Here is a 22820-nt window from a genome sequence, read left to right as displayed (position 1 = left end):
AATCTGTGGCATAGGATGTAGCCAGTCTGTAAAAGAATCACAACACTATCATTTGCACAAGTGATGCAAAGTTCTAACCTTTTTTTGAATAATTGGTAACTATAATGAAAAAATTATAAGGAAAAGAGATCATATGGAATAGACAAAAGAAATAACAAGGTTGGAACAGACTTTTTTCTTGCAGTCCACTGACAAAACTAGGAAACTATCTGTCAAGATGCTCATCATGTGTTGTATTATCAACTAAATTTTAAAATAAACTACTGACAAAATAATTAGTTCTATTTTTACCAATGTCTCTCATATGCAAAATTGCAGCTCTTAAAGGCTACAAAACTATGTTTTGCATCATAAGTTTATTTATACACTTAATTTATTGACACAAATTGATATAAATAATTTTTGAAAAGCTCAAAAATATGTTTTTAAGATGTATCAAATTAGGTTGTTAAATCTCAGCAGATTTACCTCAGCAAATTTTGTTTCCAATTCAAAATTACGTTCTTCTATTTGCTTTACAGTATTCCTTAAGTGTTCATACATGCGTTGTGAATGCTCTGCTCTCTGTCTTTCATTTAGCTCCTTCATTTCCAACATTGTGATTTTCTTAGAAATGGACAAAATCTCACTGTTGGTTATTGCTTTTGTGACTTTGTCCATGGCATTGTCATCCCCTACAAGAAAAAATATTTAAATTTAGACATACACAAACTGATTCAACTATGAAAATTATTTCTACCATGGAACCAAACAGGAGTTTTGCTTTATCTGTGTCAAGTAAACTTTAACATCTGTGCATCTGGATGCATGGTTATCTTGCCTTACTTCATGTTTAAAAAGGACGTAATTTGAATAAAATACTACTATCAATTATGAATGCATGTATTTGCAACCATGGTTACTGAGACTGATAGCTATTTTTAATGTAGCCTTTCACCTTATGCTTAATACAACTGGCAAACCTTCAGGAAATTTAATTTAAAATCTGTAGAAGAAACAGGGCTGAATAATGGGAATGAAACCTATACAAAGAAACCCCATCCATTAGGAAAGAATACTTTGTTACAAGGCATGAAACCAGCAAAATGAACTGAACTGCCTTAACAAACTCTGAAACACCACGACTGACAATCAAGTTAGACAATATTAAGAAAAAAAAAATTCAGGTGATGTTGCATTAAAAGCTTTTAAACCCTTGACCCAATAACCCAAGAAACTCAAAGTGGAAGAGTTTCATTAGAAAAATACTGAACTTGCTTTTAGTGAAATGAAACTTACAAACAAAAAAATTCAGCACAAAAATGGACATCACTACTGAAAGACATAAAATAATTATGATTTTTTTTATTTTTATTATTTTAAGACACATCTATTTTATACTATTTTAAAGCATTACTTTTATACAGGATATACGATTTGGTGTTTAATGTTGCAATATAACTTTCATACTTGCCCAGTTTAGTCATCTGCTCCCAAGCTTGTTCTACAGTGTGAAGTTTTTCTTTTGTGATCTCCAGTTCCTTATTCAGTGCAGTTATCTGTGCTTTCAAGGATTCATTCTCACGCTATATGACAGAAAAGTTACAACATAACAGCAAACTATTTCATTGTAGCAGATTTCATCTTTAGTATCTATGAAATCTTTTAGATTAACAGACTTTACTTTTGTGTGACCTATATGCTACATATATAGCAACAGAAGACTATATGTTGTGAAGTGTAATATGCTTGTCAAGTGTAAAAATACTAGTCTTTGTCCTCTGTATCTTCCTGTCACAGCTAGGAAGTATTTGTTACCAGCAACTGTGAGTATTTATTACCAGCAACTGTGATTCCTACAGTGCTAGAATTAGATGAGAAAATCTTTGTTTCTCATACTGAGCACCTCATTAACAGTGGGAAAGAAATACTTCTGGAGTACTTCATCCCACAAAGAATACTTCATCTTGCACACAAATACCTCTTTCAGACAGATCACATTTCTTTAGTTCTTTTAGGCATCTGACGCCAAATGTTACTTTTGTAAATGTTCCTTCACTCCTCCAAATAGAAATACAAATTTCATTAACCAATACAACAAATTAACCAAATACAAGTACATTAACCAGTAAAACAAATGGAATACTTCATAATAATTTTCAATTTTAGTTTTCTGGACACATTTTTAGTTGATATATTATTCTCTAGCTCTAGGAAGATGCTGAAATAAGTAATGCAAGTTTTCATATGCACAAAATTCCATAAAATAGACATAGGAGTCCTTCATTCTTTACCACCCATGAAAAGTGAGAGGTAGTAACATATCTTTTAAGTCAACTTCACAGTTCTTGAGAAGAAACTCCTTTCTACTTCAGAATAAAAGTTTCACGAGAAGAGTTAAATATTTGCAGTACCTACAATATTTTGCAAGTACATTATGAACAATCTTTGGCATCTTTTATGAAGTGAAATTAAATGCTTTACTCTTTTTGGAACTAAACATTTAATTCCTGGGAAAGCTGGAAAGTAGTAAGAGCACATACTTTGAGAGTAAGATTTCAAAGTGTTTACAGTCATTCTACTTTCCTTATGACCTCCGAAACTGAAGATGATAGCAAACATTCCTCCTGCCTGTCTCATTTTAGTAATCAAAGAACTAAAAATAATTTCTGTGAGAACATATCCAAAGCTTAGTTTGAAGAGCAAACAAACAAATAAACAAAGAACCAAAAGGAAATGCTTTTCTGTCAGCCCATTTTTTCCCCTTAGGGTTAAAATGTAACACAAACATTACCTCCATGTGTTCCATGTTTGTTGTCCGTTGCACAAGCAAATTATCTTTTTGTAACATCTCTCTGTATTTAGCAGTTAATGCATTGTACTGCTTATTGGCCACTTCTAGCTCAGACAATGGCACACTATTGTCTAGCACTTTTTGCAGAACTGCAATCTTAAAGCAAGCCATTTCCTATGAAAATAATCAACACAATAGGTTACTAAGGTCACCTAGAAATTTAAACATAAAACTACTCCATGTAAGAAGAATAATAATTAATACAGTGCTTTACATATTAGTTTATTTTTCTACATTACTGTTCATCTTCAAAAATCACCTGCAATACATATTGACAAAACTCTGATATTCCAACTCTCTGGGTAATTTTATCAACAGTTGCCTCTCAAGGCACTGCCAAAACATATCTTGTAAAATGAATACAGGTCCTAGAAACCTGCAAGACCAAAAGGTAAGATTCAGTTTCATATGATGATCATAGAATCATAGAATGGTTTGGGTTGGAAGGGCACCTTGAAGATCATCTAGTTCCAAACCACTCTGCCAGGGGCAGGGACACCTTCCACTACACCAGGTTGTTCAGAGCCCCATCTGACCTGGCCTTGAATGCTTCCAGGGACAGGGCATTCACAACTTCTCTTGGTAACCTGTGCCAGTGCCTCACCACCCTCATAGCTAATAATTTCTTCATTATATCTAATCTAAATCTACTCTCCTTCGATTTGAAGCCTGTCCCCCTTGTCCTGTCACCATACACCATTGTCAAATGTCTCTCTCAATATTTCTTGTAGGCTCCCTCCCTCCCTCTGGCCTTCCCTCTGGAAGGCCAGATTTAGGTCACCACAGAGGCTTCCTCATTTCCAGTCTGAATAATCTCAATTCTCTCAGCCTTTCCTCACAGCAGTCACACTGCTTTTGATGCAGCCCAGGATGTGTTTGGCTTTCCAAGCTGGAAGTGCACATGGCTGGGTCATGTCTAACCTCCCATCCACCAGCACTCTCAAGTCCTTCTCAGCAGGGCTGCTCTCCATCTATTCATTCCCCAGTCTGGGTTGATACCAGGGGTTGCCCTGACCCAAGTGCAGCACCTTGCACTGTGAATATGAGATTCACATGGACCCACATACTGAGCTTGTCCAGGTCACAGTACTTATATTAATAAAAAGAATATTTCTACAAGATTTGTAACAGCAATTAGAAAGCTTTTGGAAAATGCATTCAAGAAACTAGTAATAACTACATTTAAAAAAAACGGGTATTTCTTTCCCAAATGTAAAAATAAAAAATGTGTGCTATTACTACCATAAACTATACCTTGAATCGCTGCAAGTTTCCAATCTTCTCTGTAACTGCAGTCTCCATATGTGTTATTTCACCTTTTAGTTTATCATTCTCTTTTCTGAGGTGCCGCTCCATTTCAAGTAAAGTGGTACACTGCCTTGTTAGTGATTTTTCATTAACTCGTAGAACAGTTATTTTTCTATTATTTTCTGCAAGTACTTTCTTTGTTTCATCAGAATCCATCTGAAGTGCATCGAGTAAATTCTGCAAAACATTTTTTTAACAAGAGCCTTGTACAGAAATATGGTAAAGCACAACTACATACAAGATTTCTTGTATATTTTTTAATCTAAATGGAAAAATTCCATTAATTTGTCTGAAATAATTTCTTTTTGCTAATAAAATACATACACAGACTCAACATATGCTCAAACATACAGCATTCTAAGAAAAAGATGAATCTTCAAAACAACTAGCTAAGTACATTTGACTGACCAACTGGAATTTTAATTAATGCTGACACTTTCAAAATTTAGAACAAGAATGGTTCTCTGCATTCACTGTCATCAGTCTTCCCATTTATACTAGAATAAAAAAAATGCATTGGAACAATTTTCTAAACAAAATAGAAGTCCTGTGGCTCCAAACAAACCCTAATAACCTCCTACTTTGAAAATCAAACCTGTACTTGTAAAGTAAAAAACCACAGGATTCCTTCCATAGAAACATCTATGTGTATGTGTGACACACGTGTTTGCATGCATGTGTAAAAGGATGAATTGTTTCCTGTTTTTCTGAAACACTGATTCATATACATTAACAGTTATATATAATGACACAACTGAAAGTAATAACCTTAGTTCTTAGTGTAAACCAATGTGTTTTCAAAGGGCTTGTTGGCTTGCTCCTCCTCCCAACCAAACAGCCTGGGTAACAACTGCTGTTCAGAGAGCAGTGTGGCTGTAAATAGGGTGTGTGTGAACAGAATACCTGCCTTAGAAGGCATTTCCTCAAAACTGATAATGTTGAAGAGAAAGATCACCATTAACCAGACTGAAGGGTAACCATAAAATTAGAGACTTCTTTATTTGAAGTTGTCAGCTTGAAAACTGGCATTAAAAAAGCATAAAAACTTCTAACAGCAAGGGCAGAAAGGGTTATAATGCAGCACTCATAACCTAGTTCAGCTTCAGAAGCCTCTCCTCTGTCCCTGTATCTTCTACACATTTGTGAGTGACTCTTCCCTGGTGGACACCACACCTCAGCACTCCAGATAATGGTCTGGGGGTACTAATTGCAACAATTAGGGAACCACACCTCATCAGGTGAGTGATGTGACCTCTTGGGGTGGTTTCTCACCAGTGCATGGATTAGCAGACTGCAGGAAGGCCAACAGGCACACGCAAGACTGGAGCACCCCCATGCATACACAGCACCCTGGGACAGGCACAAGAGGTGTGTGTACACATTTTCCCATCTAACAAACTAGAGTAGTGTATTAAAACCTCTGTTCTATGTCCTAAAATCGTTTTGAAAATTGAAAGTAACAAAATTACTTACAGAATATGCCTTTATCTTCATAGCATCTTCTTCTTTTTGCTCTTCTAGTTTTTTCATTTCCTTTTTAATATTTTCTGATTCTTTTTGCCAGCTTTCTTTTTGACTAAAACAGTACCAAATTTTAATTTATTATAATGAAAGAGATGATGATTTTTAAAACTGTAACTTCAAAAGCAATTCTAAAATATTGCAAACCAAGGTACTTACTTTTAGCAGTAATATAATTTGAAAAGCACATAATAAATTGTAGATGGATTACTGAAAAACAATACCTTCTGTTTAGCCCACAGCCAGTTAAATGATGAAAATAATTCTTCAGTGTCTTATTTATTCTTCAAACGTATATTATATTTGCTTAAAGGATGTAATTTCCCACCATTGTTTTGTTATTTCAGTGAAAACCACACCCAAAACATAAAAAGATTCAGCTAATTCAGCTTAATTTGGCCCAAACTACTCTCCTCTGTCCATTTTTATTTATTTATTTGGGAGAAAAAAAAAAACAACTATGCTCTTTCATACATGTCTAATAAGGAAGTTCCTATAGACTATATGGCACAGTTTAGGATAGTTTAAAAAATCGTTCATCAAGGATATTTTAGAAGTTGTATTTTCTCTCCAAAGAGGTATCTAAGTTTCTTAAATAATGAAGTAAAATGGAGGAGAATTAAAGAAAATTCTTTGAAAGTCAATTTAATGGGATGTCAAGTCAAAGAATCTGCTTCTGTAACTTCAATCTCTACCAACTTTAGAGAAAAAAGCTTGAATCATCATTTTATCCCCATTGGATATTGGAGATATCTCACCTAGTAGTAAATGAGGCAGTATATTACAGCCTTCAATAAAAACTGTCTCTTTAATGCTTAAAAAAGAGGTAACATTGTCTGGGAATCTTAACTGATTCAAAGAAGAAACAGAAATTTCTGAAAGATTAAACCCTTATTACAGAAGCCATCTGGGTAACTGTTCGTCCCAATCCAGAGAGTACCCAACTAATAGTTTGTTAATTGAAAAATCCAAATTATCATATTCATCCCTATCCTCCCAACAGATGAAAACACTTTTTAAATTTTTTTGACCATAAGAATAATTTTATGGAATTTAGGTTCACTGAAGCATATAAAAGAACTAGGAGTCCAAAAGAAAAGCAACCACAAAATCCTGACATTTTCTGAATGTCACAATCTCTGAAATTTTCAGAGATCTCTGACTGTATTTGGACAGCAGTTTGCTTTTTTCCCTCCCCTCCTCTCCACTCCCAAAAACCTATTAGAACCCATCCCTGAAAGCAAAAGAAAATGAGGCTAACAACCATCATACCAGGTTCTAGTAAGTGCAAGGTATCAGAAGCAGAAAGCACAATGAAATCCTCATGATAAAACATGCAAAATGAGAAGAGTCCAACAGAAGATGGTTTTGTAGGAGTTTTCTGAATCTCTACAGGACTAAAGAAAATGTATGGAGTCCATATCCAAACATGGCAGCACTTACAACATTAACCAAAGAAATTCAACACAGCAGCAGATCTTGTTTCAAGACTGTTAAATATTTAGATAATTGAACTTTCATAATTCAGAAAAAAGAGCAATACCTTTGATATTCTTTATACAGCAAGCCTTGTTGATGACGAATCACTGCAAATTTTTGCTTGTAGTCCTCCACTGCATCTTCTAATTGTTTAAGCAACTTTTCTTTGTTTTCCAGTTCCTAGTTATTATTTTCCAAATCAAAATACAAGAATTATTAATGTAAGTTTTAAACATGAAACTAGCAATTTAATCAAAATGGCAGTTCTTTGTGCTTTCATGATAGATGCTTCTGCCATGAACTGTGTGAACTATGAATATGAAATATGCATTTTCTTTAGAAGCAATAGATGAAAAAAATCCAGTGAGTTTCAGCATTCACATTAATCAGTGTGAAAAACAGCACAAAGCCTGCACTGCAGGTTTCAGCCCTCAAAGTTCAAAACACTATGACCTGTAGCTAGCTCACAAAGAAAACTAACTGAATGTCTTACTGGCAAGGGGCTTTTTCCTCTCATTTTCTCAAATAGTCTTCTACTTTATAAGCATACAGAGTTGAAAAATATTTTCTAATGAAAAAATTAAAAAATCTATCAAAGACAGAAAAAGATAAATTAACAATAATAAAAAGGTAACTTTCTTTTTTTTACTCCAATTCTGAAATAGTTCTTCATTACTATATGCCTGATTGCCATGCTTCTCATGGGAATCACTGGAATTGGTTTCAATGTATTCATGCCTTTATTTACAATTGTCAATGTATTTTTGACAAATCACGGAATGAAAAATCATATAGTAAATTACTAGAGACCTTGGCTCTATAGGGAAAAACTGTTCAAGTAGGATTTGCACATGCAGACTCAGGTGTGGAATCCAGACAGCAGTAAGAGAGAGGTGCTCATAGAAAGAGTGTAACTGTGGAAGTAGAAGGAAGAGTGGGCAAATATTTAGATCAAAATTCAGATTTAAAACATAAAAAATCTGAATTGCTGTCCATTTAGTTAGCTATTACCTTTCAGGCTTACAGCACAGCACAATACTTACAACTTTAAATTACAGAATATCCCAAAGAGTTTAGTAGATGTTAGAACACCAAAATAATTTTGGAGACATCTTTCATGTCCACACATAGCATTCTGCTGGACTTGAAAGGAATTATATACATGCTACAAATACTCTTTATTTCAAGGAATATATGAGTTACCTGTGTAAGATGTATTAAATATTCATTCAGAGAATTAATTGTATTAACACTTGAAGGAGCCATTCCTTCTGGAAGATTCACTGTTTGGAAGACAATATTGGCACCTTCTGACTGATGTAGTAAGCAAATTTCATTTTTCATTTGTTCAATCTAAAGACAGGATACAAAACTCTCATAAAGAAGTAGCTCTTGCTATTAGATTAAAAAAATAATGATGAAAAATATACTGCTACATCAGTTGTTATTAAGAACCTAATAATTTCACTTATATTCTAAAACACTCCTTAAAATATCCTTTAAAAATGATATGATTTCATAAATCAATAAATACATAATAAATTAATCCAAATTTATCAAACTACTCCAGCAATCAGGGCCACTACACATATAATCACAGTTTTATTCCAATTGTTTAAAACATGGTGCATTCCTACTCCTTTAGTAAGATTAAGTTTTGGAAAGAATTATTGCATTGGTTATTTGATAGTTTTTTCTAAATGAATCTTTGCATTTTCATTTAATTTAAAAGCTCTCTGGTCTTCTAACACTATTTTAGAGGATTCGCTTATCACCAAAGCTGTGATAAAAAGCAAATTTAAATTTAGCTTCTTGTAAGATAATATTTCATTCACCATTCCTTCCCTGGAAGAACCATTGCACAGAATAAATTGTACAACTTAAAACAAGATATAGGACTTTAAAGAATGACTCATCATTTTAATCACTGAATTTCTGTTACATATTTATAAATAAAAAATGTAAGACTCCTGGTTTTTTTGAAGAAATAGATCTGTGAGCTTTTTTGGACACAGCTCTCCCCAGAAGACAGGCATGCTTGGTGTTTAACATGATGGAATATTGCAAGGATAAAGTAACATTAAGAAGAGTAAGATCTGAAGTTAAAAAGGACAAATTAGTTGGTCCACTACATAAATTTCAGTTAGATTTGTACAATGACATTGTTCAATAAGCTGAATTCAGTGTCTTATAGATCATGTGGATTGTTCTAAATTATCAGAACAGCCACTTTTGAAGTTGGAAATAAAATTATATAAAAAAACTATATACCTTTTCATTGGCACTTGCCAGCTGATTAGACAAACTTGTTGCTTCCTTCTGAGTCTCTTTTAGCTCGTGTCTCAATTCCTCATTTCTTCCTGTAAGCTGGTCAACCTGGGCTTTCAAGTGTACACTAGCATCAAAGATCCCCTCTGAATTCTTCGACTCCATTGCCTAATGCAGTAAACAGTTAATTAACATAACAAAGAAAAAGTGTAGAAAGCTTTAATTTTTTCAGAGTAAACTGGAGCCCTCAAGTTTAGACTACATGAAATCAGCAAAAAGCATAACATGTTATCCCTGTAAATCCTACAAAGCTAAATCATAATTTAGAAGGCAAGCTTACATGAACTAAGCGATCCAGACTAGGGATTATTAAGGCTGTTTCTCCTCCCTTCATACTAGTATCCTTCTGCATTTCCTTGATGGCTTGCAATATTTCTTTCATTCCTTGTTCAAGTTGTTTATTCTCTTCTGATAACTCTTTTACTGCAATAAAAGTCGTAAATCTGTCAAAAAGCACTGAAAAAATGATTTAAGGTTTCCTAGGACATTTCATCATGATTCTTGTTGATTTGAAAAATCAAAAGAATGTTCATGTTATTCATGTTATACATACATAGGCATAAGCAATTATGAAATGAAAATCAAGAGCTGCTAGGAATATCTGGGAGATGTATTTTCGTGATGAAATATCAAAAAAAAAAAAAAAGCTTCATGGGACACAAATGACTTTACTGAACCTTCCAGTCTTCAATGTTTACTTCACTTTAAACTTCTTTAGTAGCCTGTCTGACTTTTGCCAGCTCAGAAACACAGCTGTGTTGGAAATGTCTAGGTGTAACAATGAGCTATCTAGGAATTGCCTGAATTCCTTCTCCAGAATAAGAAAAAAGGTGCATTTAAATTATGTGGCTGTCAAGGAGTCTCAAGACTTCTACCACCTGTAGTTTCTCAATGAAATTCCAATTTCCAGCAAAAATGAGAAGTGTTAAAACTGAAAAAAACACAACAAACCTGTCAAGACATTCTCTGCATTCAAAAAATATCGCTACTCATCCTGAACACCCAGGAGTGAGCTGCAAAAACTTGAGTAGTTTCACCAAGTCTATTTTGAAATTCAAAAAGAATTTTAAGAATTCACATTTTCTGGGGAAAAAAATTAAGCTTCTTATCCAGAAGAAATTAGAATTATTTTTATTTCTGTGTTTTCAAACAGTGCACTTCAGCTAACATAGATATATATGTAAGCAGCAAGTGGGTCTAATTCCCCAATACTTCCTTTCAGCCAGAAAAGCCCTACAGCTACTACACAAGTTGTATAATTGTTACAAGTGGGATTACTCACACACCTAAAGACTTTACTAGGTCTGAATCAATAAGGAAAAGCACGAGAGATAACATTTTCATGTATTTAGTGTGAATAAACTATGTTTCATGTACTATCACTGCTTTGGTAACACCATAAATGTATATTTACACATTGACACAAGGATATACACTAATAGAAACACAAGATTTTTTTTACAAGTCAGATATTTATGATCACAATTACAGAAACAGAACAACTAAAGAAGCAAACCATCTATAGGTACCTGATAATGTTCCCTAGTTTTAAAACAGGCTGCAACTCACATTTAGACTGAAATTTGGCCATTACAGTCCTGTTCTTCTCCAAATCTCTCTCTCTCTCACGTAATTCAGTTGCAAGATATTCATTCTAAAAAAAAAAAAAAACCCCAGAATCTCATTTTAGCAGTTTAATATTTTAGTCCCAGACTTTTTCAAATTTGAAATAGGCATTCATGAAGATTTCCCCATTCACATACTGATTTCTTGCCTAAATAGGAACACAAATGGATTCACTGGAATAGTTACATGAGGTGTATCCCATATAACACTGGCCATACCGAAATATGTACTCTTGGGTCATGCAGCAGCTGGAATAGTGGTCTGGTACAAAACAGAAGTCTGTGGAGCCTTGTAAGTTGTAGCTCTAGTGATATGAAAATACCAAGAGCTTCAAAATTACACTTGTGTTTAACTAGTTGCCACCCTATCTCATAGACTTAGAACCTAAATGAACCGAAAAAGTGGTTTTTTCCAAGTGATCTGAATTCTCGTGTATGCCACAAGTTTTTCTAAGATTTCCCACAGCCTTTCTGTTTTCAGCTTTATTTTTCTCTTCAGAAACTTCAGCTGGTGCTATTCTATCTGCAAGCATGTTTCTCCATTGCACATTACATGAGCTGCTAGCATGTATTTACAAAAAATATAGAATATTCACTTGTCTTCTAAAAAATATTACAAATTATTCATTCTGGGATTTTTTAAAAGCAGTTAGTAAATGCCCCTAGATAAGTATTTTAACAAGTATTTACAAAATAGGTGGTTTTAGTTTTTGAAAGAGAAATACAAGAAATGTTCATAAACTTGCTTTATGAACCTACTTTTGCTTCTACTTCAGCCATGTCATGTCTGTTCAAGAAATCCAACTTCCTCATATTCTTTCCCTTCTCTTCAGTAAAGCTATCAGTCATTGGCATATTATCAGCATCCAATCCTAATGCAAGCAGATGTAAAAGTAATACATTATTAGGAAATTTTAACTGGTCTTCAACCAAAAGAATACACTCCATTTATTGTATCTGAGTTCTAGGTTTCTACCTTTCCATCTGAGCATTATGGTACCATGAGTGGAATGGAATTGAAATTTTAAGAATTTTGAAACACATGAATTATGTTGATTTACTGGAAATTTTGGGAAGATGATCCTACGCCTATTGCAAAGCAAAGACAGAAGGCCCAGAGGTGCATTACAAGTCATCACAACTCAAGAAGATACTGGGCTGTAAGATCAGGAAATCCAAAAGCACTCACCTCTCCCAACAGATTCAATGCAATGTATTAAGCTCTCTAATTTAAACAAATGAGCAAGTATAACATAGCTACATTAACTATAAACAGAATTTTTATGTTTATGTATAAGCAGAATGTTTTTAAAATGACAGTTTATATCAAAAACATCCTACCTATTGTTGCAACTCTTCTTCCTTTCTCCTGAGCCAACTTACGAATGTGTTTTTTCAGTTCAATTCTTTCCTCTTCTAGTCTTTCAATCTGCATATTTTTATTCACAGATGAGTATTCCATTTTGTTCAAATGCATTTTTATTATGTAGCTTTTACACAAAAATAGGATTTATCACTTACCTCTTGCAAAAGAATCTGGTTTTCAGCTCTATATTGCTGCTGCTTCAGTGCTTTGCTGTTTCTGAATTCATTTAAATCAATCATTGTCTTTGGCTCAAGACCTAAAACAAAATAGGTCACAGTCATTTATTAAGGAGGAACATTAATGTTAGTTAATGAAGTTAATTTATGTAAGAACATAACTAGAGAAGTAGAGTTAAAAAAATAATTGGTGGGTAGTTGATTGTATTTCAACTATCTATAAAAATATATAACTATCTATATAACAAATACACATCTTATACTCCATGTATTAAGAGCAGAAGAAAGCTTAATTTACCACAGTTACTCAAAACCTAAAATAAAATAAAGTAGCACCTAAAATTAAATTTATTTACATTTAAATTCTTCTATTTAAAAAGAACTCTATCTGAAGTTTTCTCTGTGTGTTTCATCTAGCATTATAACTTCAGGATGCTATGGTTTCCAGATGCCATATTATGACGTTTATTAGGCAATGCATGACCAAAGAGGAATCAAAACCAAAAAAGAGTAGAGAACCTATTCTCCTACTTTGTTCACTCAAAGGAACCTATAAGCCAAGTCCATTCATGCAGTTTGTCCAAACTAATTAAAACTACTTGGAAATATTAGCAGAATATAACCAGCTATTTCCAGTGACTTGGTACAGTAAAAAATTTCCATTACAGAATCCTATTTCAATTTTTACACAACAAATAATTGAACACGTACTGGATATAGCATACCTAAGCGCTCTCTGAGTTCTTCATTTTCATCAAGAAGGTCATTTATTTTAAGTTCAAGTTTATTGACTTCCTTAATAAATGACTCAATCTCATGTTCTCGTATTTTGACTTGCTTTCTTAAATCTTTGATTTCAGCAACAGCTTCTTCCAAGCCATATATTCCCTGTAAAAACCCCACACAGGAAGTAAGAACTAAACAACCAATAGAAGACTTACTAAAATAGATAATGAATCTTTCTTTCATCATTACACAGACAAGAAAAAATGTTTTTCAACCTCTCACTCTTCTGCACTATGCTTAGTGAAAATAGTTACTGAATAAAAAGCAGATCCTGTAAATCTGTCCCTGACTACAGAGGAGCCTGCATATTTCAAAAGTGAGTCCCCCAACTACATGATCCTTTGAAGAATTGTATCTTGAGCATTCAACTACTGTTCAATAGGGAAGGGAAGAATGAAGGGGAAGGGCACCAAAGTTAGTTATTTAAGTTTTAATTAGATCAATTAAATAAATATGGGAGGACAAAACAATCTCCTAAAAATATGATTAATACCCTCTCCACTCTGACAAACTGTTTACCAGCTCATAGTCTCTCATTCTTTTCAAAGTCTCAACAAGCTCTTTGTCTTTTTCTCTAGCATGTGCTTCTGCCAATTCTGCTGATTTCTCAGCCTCCATAGTTCTCTCTTCTAGCATTTTAAACTTTTCTTGCATATCCCCAATTTGGTTCTGCTGAGCAAGAGATGAGTGACCTGGAAAGAAAAACTTTGATGTTTACAATTCAACTAAGAATTCTTGCTATCTGTCATTAATCAAGACAGAAACACTTCAGAAAACATTATAAAGGAGATTTTCATTTCCTGCTCTTGTTAATTAGGAAATTACAAGACACTCCATATAAGAGGTTTGGTTCTCTTCCACCTAAAATTTCCTTCAAACAATATTTATCATAACTGAGTGCACAGAAAGGATATCAGAATTTATTTGGAATTGCAAGCTATTACTCCCTTTCAATTCTTCATGGAATCTGAGATCTTATATTTTATGCTCTAACTTTTACAGATCAGGTATAATTTTTTTACCCATAAAGCCCACTGAGGTAATCTGGAAAAATTTAAACTCTTCATGAATATTTAAAAAAGAAAATTAAGAAAAAATATCAGAGACTAAAATTACTCAAATACTGCAATTTTTTTTCCTGTATTTCTAAAGAAATAAAGAAGGCAAAGTAAATTTGTGGTTTCTGATTTTCCTGATTTTGACATTAATACAAAACAGTCATGTTACCTTTATCCTTTTGGAGATCATCTTTTAATTTCTCAATAACGAAGGCATTTTTCTCCATTTCTTTGGTATACTGTTCAACTTGCTCAGTGAGCAATCTTATCTGAGCATCTCGCTCTTGCACACCCTATGCATGCAAAAAAAAAAAGAAACTCCATTAAAGGATCCTTCTTTACTGACAGGCAAACTACCAATGAAAAACACCACAAGGGAAATGAAGAAATTACATGTAACTAATACAAAACAATTTATAGAACATTAAATATACTATACTTACAACTGAGAGTTCAGATATTATCTAGAAGTTTGGTATATAAATGCAAAGCAGGAAAAATAAAAAAGAAAGTAAAAATAAAGCACTCAAATACAGAAAAATAAGCAGCATTTTAGCATAATGACTTTAAATAGAAACAATACTCTCAGAGTTTGGCAGTGTTAGAAGAAAAGTTTTGGATAATACAGGTGTCTTGGCAGCTTCCTCATAAACAATTGCCATTGGGAACTAAGAGATACAAGTTCAAGATAGCAAGGACTAACAATCCATCATACCTGACACATGAATTGCAGACAGCCTTTCAGCAAGCCATCTAACTTTTCAAAATTCATATCCTATCTTGTTTTGGATGCATATACATTCATAGGTACATACAGACTGTGGAAGTGACTTACTTCTGTGTATACTACCCTATTTCTGTACTTGTACATGAACTTCAGAAACAATAGAGAAATCTTAACATTACTTTTTCTGTGACTAATAAAAAGTGCTAAAAGATAAAAAAGAGACTTAAAAATTTACAGGAATTAATAATAATAAAATGTAAAATAATAATATTTTAATAATAAAAACCACAAAAATCTCAAGGTCCTTACTTTATACCAATGCTCTGAAAAACAATTTACAGAATTTCTTACAAATATAACCACATTTGAAACCTAAAAGTACAGAGCTTAGCAAAGTTGTAAAAACCTAGATACAACCCATTAGAATATGAACACACATTGAAGGATAGCAAGCTCAGTCCATTTTGAGCAAAAACCTGAGCAGTAACTTGATTAATTTTTAAATGTCTGCTTAAAATACATGCTTATTTACACAAAACATTTCAAAATGCCATGCTAATAATGCCCTCTCCTTCCCCCAGCCCCCCCAAAAAAGCAACCTCTATAGCCATCTAATCAGCTAAAACCAAACAACTGCTTATCAGTTACTTTCAGCTGCTTTCCTCTTCTGATACTTATGGCTGATTTGTAATTTAGAGTGTTTTTCTCTTGAGAAGCTATCTGTCACCAGGTTTGGAAGATGACATAAATATGTCTCACCATACTGCTCAGTTTACAAGAACCCAAAATGTAACGTAAATGTCATTACACATTTGCTTAAAAAACTTGAAGCAAGTCAGGAAACCATTCAGGAATCAGAGAGTATGCTTTCCATAGAGACTATTTCAGGATTCCTAATGGGCCATTATTTTGGGGGGACGGGGAGGGGGTTATGTTTTTAAGAAAGTGGAGACATTCAGAATCATGAAGAACTATGTAACTTTGCCTGAATATGAGAGATACACAAATTCAGACAGTTCTGTCATACGATGAACCACAGAATTAACGAGATGAGATAAAGGAACACAAAAAATAATGTACTAGGTAAGACTGTTCCTTAACTAACAAATTTAGTGGAAGCTAAAGCCATATTTTAGAAACACTACATAATAGATTAATATGAAATTAATAGAGTCAGCTACCAAGAGTTCAGGTCATACACACATACATACAGAGAAGTCTCCTTTGTACATTGTCTCTTAAGCTAACTTTGCAGTGGAATGAATCGACCTGTCTCTCAATTCTCAAAAATGACTATTTTGTATTTGCAAACTACGAAAGAATAAATACATATTTGGTCAATAGCATATGTAGTTAATGGTGATTTCTATGTGTGCAATGTCTCACATGAACTGTACCTGCTGAAGGGACAGTATACTGTTTCTGTCTACATCAAGTTGGAGCATTTTCATTTTCTCTTCCAAGTTAAGTAACATTTGCTGATACTCTAGCAGTTCATCATCTTTTGAAGCTAAGATTTTCTGAAAAGAAGATAAAATACCATCAGAAAACTTGAAGTAATTCCTAGAAAGGATTTTAAAAGTACTAAAAAATACCTTCCATTCTTCAACTTTTGCATTTACAGCTGCCATGAGCGGATCATCTTCCTCATTCTTTGCTTTCAACTGGTCTGAAAGATCCTGAACCTAGACATGCCATTTGGATGAACATCACATTACAAAAAGGTTTGGAACTAATATATATATTATTATGTACAAACACATCAAGGTCATGAAACTTAACAGATCAGTATTACAACAGCAAGGGAATGACTTTTGATAACAGTGCATGACTAACATACTATACTAAAAAAAATGTTGTGGTCTGTAGTAAAATTTTACAATCTGTACCATATTCAAAGATCACACTATTTTTAAAGAGCATTACTTTAGAGGAGTGTAAGGTTTTAACTGCAGAGATAGAAGGTTTTAACTTAAGCTAAAATATGAAAACAGAGTAGAAACCTAAAAAAGAATTATACTAAATAATGAGTTATTTCTTACTTGAAATTTGTATCGATCTTTCTCTTTTCTTAACTCATCCATAATAATATCAGACTGTTGCACAATTAGTTTCATTTTGCTATATTCATCAGTCATCTTCTCCATTTCTTGCACTGATTCCTCAAGGTTTTTCCTCATTTCTTGGTTTTGAATCTCTAACTTCTCATTAGCTTCAGTCAAATTCTACAAAAATAAAGAAAAAACTGCTTTTAGAAAGTGCCTGTTTTAAAACCTGAATAAGAACTTGAAAGTCTTATACAAAATTAGCACAAAATAGAGTATTTCCCCTCTAGGTTATCGATTTTAACAAACCCAAACAGCAAGTAAGACAAATCTCTCTCCCTGTCAGTAACTTCATTACCTCTAGCAAATTCAGAGATGCAGATTGTATGTATGACAGAATCCTTATTATGAATTCCCTTACTCCACATGACTTTATCTGTAAATTGACACAGTGTCATGAAAGACACTATGGTCAGTAAAACTCCAATAGTTACTCAAGAGAATTCATAGATTTTTACCTGAATTTCATCCAAATACTGAACAAGCTCAGAGCTTCTTTTGGACAGCTGTGATGTGTAATCAGATACCTCTCCTCTTCGTAATGGAATTGCTTCTTTTTGAGAATCTATTTGCCTCTGATAGTCAACCACATCCTGACGCAATTGCTCATTCTGCACAAAAAGCAATCCAAACTTCAATCAGTTTCTAAGAGTTGGAGACAAAGTTGTTGCATTTCTAGCAAGCTAACACAAAGAGCTAAGACACGCAAAACCCATCCGAATTCCTACAGTCTGCTTTTAGAAGTCTTAGAAGCCTCACCTTTTTCTTTATGCGCTTTTTCTTCATATTAAAAAGGAGAAAACAAGACCAAGAGAACAAAGCATGAAAAATATTAGAAATTAGCTCTGCTTTTGGAAGACCAAATATTAATCAATATAGAGACAAAATAAAATAGCTTTTGTTATACCTCTGCAGGCATATACATACACACACATACATACATAGAAGGGTATATTGACAAATGATTATCAAGGTTTTACCCCCAGGACAATAATTAAACAAATTTACTTGGAAACAATATTTAACAAAAATCTTAAAAATTCAAAACCCAAAATCCAGGCCAAGCTAATGCACAGTAGGAGTATTCAAATTGAGGTCAGACTTCCTGACCTCAATTAGCTATGTTTCATTGGAGCAGATGTACAACATATTTACTTTGCAGTAGTACACAGGAAATGTTCCAAAATTAAATATCACACAAAAAATTATAAATACAAAAATATAGTAGTATATTTATAAAAAATTTGAAAATACAGTAAATCAGCAATAATTTTTGCTAACCTCTTTCCTGAATCTGATGTTTTCATTTTCAGCATCTTCAATTCGAAGAGCAAGCTACAAAACAGAAAACTTTATAAGCATCACTGACACCACAAAGAACTCCAGAAACAAAAAAACAAATGCACAGCAATCCTGTGTCATTAGTGCTTTCTTTTTTTTTTCAGATGCTTTTTTCAGAACATCAACTTTTCAAAATATTTGACAGAACAGCTTCTAGAGATGTCAAGCTCAAGTCCTTCATACCTGTTCATTCACTTTCTTCTCCTTTTCCAACTCTTTTTCTGTATCTGTTAGCAGTCTCTCTTTTTGTTCCAATTGCTTCTCCAGTTGGTGGATCTCATCACGCAAAAAACGAGTGTCACGACCACCAGCAGACTTTTGTGCCATCTTATGAGCATTAAAATAACATTATAAATACAGTAGATATTCAGAGTAGAAAGAACTAAAAAAACCAAAACAGATACTAAGACTAAAATAAATGGGGTTTTTCAAGCATAAAAAACTCAAGTAATCGTTCATCCAAGACCGGTGCATATTCAAAAAACAATAAAAAGCATTTGCTAAAATGTAGGGCTATTTCATGACTTTACAAGACTAAATACTAGTCTAAAATAAAATAATTAAAAGACCCCACCATAGCACTCTGTACACTAACAAAATTTTAAAACATACCTCTAATTCATTTTGAAGTTTCACCAGCTTGGTTTTAAAATTATTTTCTGTTAAAATAGAACAGATATAGTGAATTACCCAATAAGGTAAAAAAAACAATACATTAAAGCAACTGACTTCAGAGCAGTTGGTATTTTGTCCAGCTCTCTAAACCTTAAAAAAACCCACAAAACAGCAAGAACAAAAACCTAATAACATATTTAACAAATCTTTTAGGAACAGCATAAAAAAGCTTGCTTACCATATTTGGCTTGCTCCTCCCCAGCTTTTTCAACTTCTTCTAGTGCAAGTTCTACCTCTTGAGCTTTCATCTGAGAAAAGAAACATAGCAAGCAAAGAAGAAATATTTACTACTACCATAAATTAAAAGATTGTTCCATAGACCTTATGTTTAGAACATATTTATTTTGAGAAATTTATTTGCATTTTCCATCTATCTATGTTATTCCAATTCACTTCACTTCCAATTACTAAATTCCAGCAGCTACACAAGAAAGTACTCTGGTGCAAGCACACATTTGGCATATAAATTACCTTAGGAGTAAGCAGTATTTTCAGGAACAGGAGAAAAAAAGATGCTTCAACTTAAACAAAAAAACCAAACAAAAACACAAAAAAAAACCCAAACAAACAAACAAACAAAAACAAAAAAACCAAACTAAACCAAAACACAAAAAACAAACAAAAACACACAAAACAAAACTAATGTGAACTAATTTGCAGAATTGAAGAAAGTAAGCCTTAATACAAACCTTCAGTAGTGACTGAGTAATTTTAAAAAGCTGTATCATTTTTTCTGGAGTTTCAGTTTTTAAGTCTTTCCCATCAACCTAACAAAAGAGACAAAAGTGGTTTTACACTAATATCAATGAAATACACAAAATAAATCTTTCATGTATGTGAAGGAGCAGAGATGGCTTAGGGAAGAAGGTATGACAGAACCCTCATGTTCCCTTTTTCTCAAGCACCTTGATCATCATATCCAGCAACCTGTCTGCCAGCTCCTCTTGACGAGGCAGAGTATCTGGATCAACTTTCATGAGCTTCTTCCAATCTAAAACAGGTGCCATATTGAAGGTGTGACTTTTTTTTCCTGGAACAAAGATTAAAATAAAAGTTATCAGGTATTATGAGTGCAAACCAATTTTAAGTCAAATGATTTAATGGAGGCTGGCCACTGAACACAGCAGATGATTCTAATAACTGTAACACTGATTAACATTCTGTTCACATTTTGATCTATTGCAAACTTGGAGTCTATAATAAAACCAGTTTTTCTTTAAGAATTACACCATGCAGTCTCAATGAATTCTTAGAACTATCAGTGAAGATCAGGACACTCATGAAACCTGTACTTTAATTTCAATATCCTTATTTTCTTCCCCATCTCTTAATATGGTATTTTTATGCCAATGAACAAACACAAAAATCATTATTTCTAATATTTAAAACACAACCAAATGTGAAACTTTCAGTTTCATACTGTGAACACCAACTTCTTGGCATTCTATTAAACATCATTTCTTTTTGATTAGAATACTTGAATTGACAAAGGACATTAATCAAGCTGGAAACTGAGAAAAATCTCATCAGAAAGTGATGGAAAGTTTTTTCTACTGCTTACCTACTGGATGTTGTGGGCCACAGTGATTTCTCACATACCTGAAAGTCAATGCAGTATCTGAAAAAGGCAGAAGGGATTGGAAATCTTGGATTATTCTGTTCTTTGGAGCTGTCTCTAGACTTTCTGATCAATATTTCAAAAAGTAAATTCTACCAAGTTTAGAACAGAACATTTTTAATCTACTTATTGCCCTAAATTATGAATATAGCACAAATGATTAAGAAAAAATAAGAAAGAAATAAAGCTAGCTAGAATAGTAAATGCAGTATTATTCAAAAAACTAATGACACAGCAGTGGTATGTATTTTATAGAAAAAAAATCAAGCTCAATCAATAATTTCAGCAATACTTTATGCTGAGCACAATATTTTGAGATCTGATCCATCATGCACCCTGTTCCCCCTTCAGCAGTTTAAAGACTCAACAACTGAAATCTCCTTCGTTAATAAAAGGCTGAAACCGGTATTACTTTCCAAAACTAATATGCCTAAGCATTCTGAAAGAAGAGCTTTCAGACTTAGAAATACAACTGTATGCTTAAGGAAGGATAAAAATGATCTTCATCCTTTCTGAATATGTGAACTACTTGAAAGGTCCCCTATATTTACTATATTTCTTCAATGTTTGCTAACCATAAAACAGGCATTACATTCAATCCATGACTTCACAATATATGCATTATTGCTTTTCTGTTTTGTTGTAATGGCAAAGGATAACACAAAGAGAATGCTGGCACTTTGACTTATTCAGTCAACTAAATACTACTTGATTTCAGCAACATACTTGTTTAAGGATCAGAGTTCTTAAACATATTTATTTTTTCTTAAGCAATGAGATGTAAAACTTAGAAGTTTTAAATGCTCAACAATCAAAACTATTCTGAAAGCAAATACACAAACTTACTACTGTCAATCCTTTCCCACCTTCCATCTCTCATGTATCTTTTTCCCTTAACTTAAAAAATAATGACCTAAGAAAATATCAGTCCTAAAATTTTATCCAAAAGGATAAAACAGAACTGGATTGTACATAAACAACTGAATCCAACTTGTTGGGAGACCAGCTACAGTAAGGTAGGGGGGCACAACCCATGCACAGAGTATGGTCCACAGTATGTACATACTGTGAGAAAATATATTTAATTGAAAAGTTGTTGGTTTTTTTTTTTCAATCTTTGCTCATCTGTTGTTGTTAAGTAACACCCGTGGTTTTAGTAAACAGATGATCTCTGTGGTGAGACGCTGAACTTATGGCTCTACAAAATGTGTGAAATAGATGGGGATTTGGTATTAGTTACCACAAGATTTTCTGGACTTACTCAGGGTATAAAGCATACATAAAACGTTCAGATGTCGTAAAGTTCAGCAGTCTCAGATGGAAAAGGAAGTCTGGAGGGTATGCTCAAGTACTACCAGAACATCAATGCCCTGGTCTGACTACAGGAAACCACGCAGAGGCAGCCAAGCTCATGTGGTGACACCTTGCCATCACAGGGAGGTCACGCACCACTGGGAAGAGCTGATCTTTTCCCACCAGGGTGTGTGTAATGGGCAGCATAGAGTCCCCTGCACACGAGGGGGACGGAGCATCAAGAAGCACCACAGCCACGCGGGAGATGTGCTCTGCTAACTCCGCATTTGTTTACATGCCGTAACCCAGTGTAAGCTACTTCTGACTTTCAAATTGCATTTACCCGGAGTAGCTCTGAGAAGCACAAGATCTTAATTACAAAGCCCCAACCAAGAGAGGATCTTCGCAGGTTCCTATTCTCTCCTCTTTGGCATATCCCAGACACAGGATACAGTGTCAGCCCAGGATCCCTCCAGGATGCTGCTGAGACAATTTTGTCCCCGTTTCATTCCAGCTCTGCTGAACTAACAACCTGCCTTATTCTGCAGCCGCCTTCCCAAGGAGGCGCAGCAGAGGCAGCA

At 33.8% G+C, this 22820-nt stretch overlaps 1 protein-coding gene across 4 annotated transcripts in view; it reads right to left on the bottom strand.

The window, feature by feature from the left end:
* Positions 1–22820, bottom strand: part of CEP290 (centrosomal protein 290) — a 47519-nt gene that overhangs the window by 24270 nt on the left and 429 nt on the right. For 3 of the 4 annotated variants that reach the window (XM_077178769.1, XM_077178766.1, XM_077178768.1), the window contains exons 2-28: positions 20890–20946; positions 20234–20358; positions 20018–20095; positions 19507–19576; positions 19266–19312; positions 18837–18980; positions 18594–18647; positions 17771–17923; positions 17250–17432; positions 16803–16892; positions 16605–16727; positions 14650–14773; positions 13942–14114; positions 13362–13524; positions 12616–12716; positions 12436–12523; positions 11854–11966; positions 11039–11123; positions 9750–9892; positions 9413–9577; positions 8345–8494; positions 7206–7321; positions 5615–5717; positions 4088–4318; positions 2774–2947; positions 1454–1565; positions 469–674 (exon numbers count right to left, since the gene is read on the bottom strand). In XM_077178769.1, coding sequence (XP_077034884.1) covers positions 469–674; positions 1454–1565; positions 2774–2947; positions 4088–4318; positions 5615–5717; positions 7206–7321; positions 8345–8494; positions 9413–9577; positions 9750–9892; positions 11039–11123; positions 11854–11966; positions 12436–12523; positions 12616–12716; positions 13362–13524; positions 13942–14114; positions 14650–14773; positions 16605–16727; positions 16803–16892; positions 17250–17432; positions 17771–17923; positions 18594–18647; positions 18837–18980; positions 19266–19312; positions 19507–19576; positions 20018–20095; positions 20234–20335 — 3291 coding nt within the window. In that variant the 5' untranslated portion in view covers positions 20336–20358; positions 20890–20946. Of the gene's footprint in view, positions 1–468; positions 675–1453; positions 1566–2773; positions 2948–4087; positions 4319–5614; positions 5718–7205; positions 7322–8344; positions 8495–9412; positions 9578–9749; positions 9893–11038; positions 11124–11853; positions 11967–12435; positions 12524–12615; positions 12717–13361; positions 13525–13941; positions 14115–14649; positions 14774–16604; positions 16728–16802; positions 16893–17249; positions 17433–17770; positions 17924–18593; positions 18648–18836; positions 18981–19265; positions 19313–19506; positions 19577–20017; positions 20096–20233; positions 20359–20889; positions 20947–22582; positions 22795–22820 lie in introns of those variants that run through there. The other variant, XM_077178767.1, reaches the window with a different exon arrangement.

The sequence above is a fragment of the Agelaius phoeniceus genome, chromosome 5 (genome assembly GCF_051311805.1).
Source record: "Agelaius phoeniceus isolate bAgePho1 chromosome 5, bAgePho1.hap1, whole genome shotgun sequence".
Lineage (NCBI taxonomy): Eukaryota > Metazoa > Chordata > Aves > Passeriformes > Icteridae > Agelaius > Agelaius phoeniceus.
This window is presented reverse-complemented; position numbering and strand designations above follow the sequence as displayed.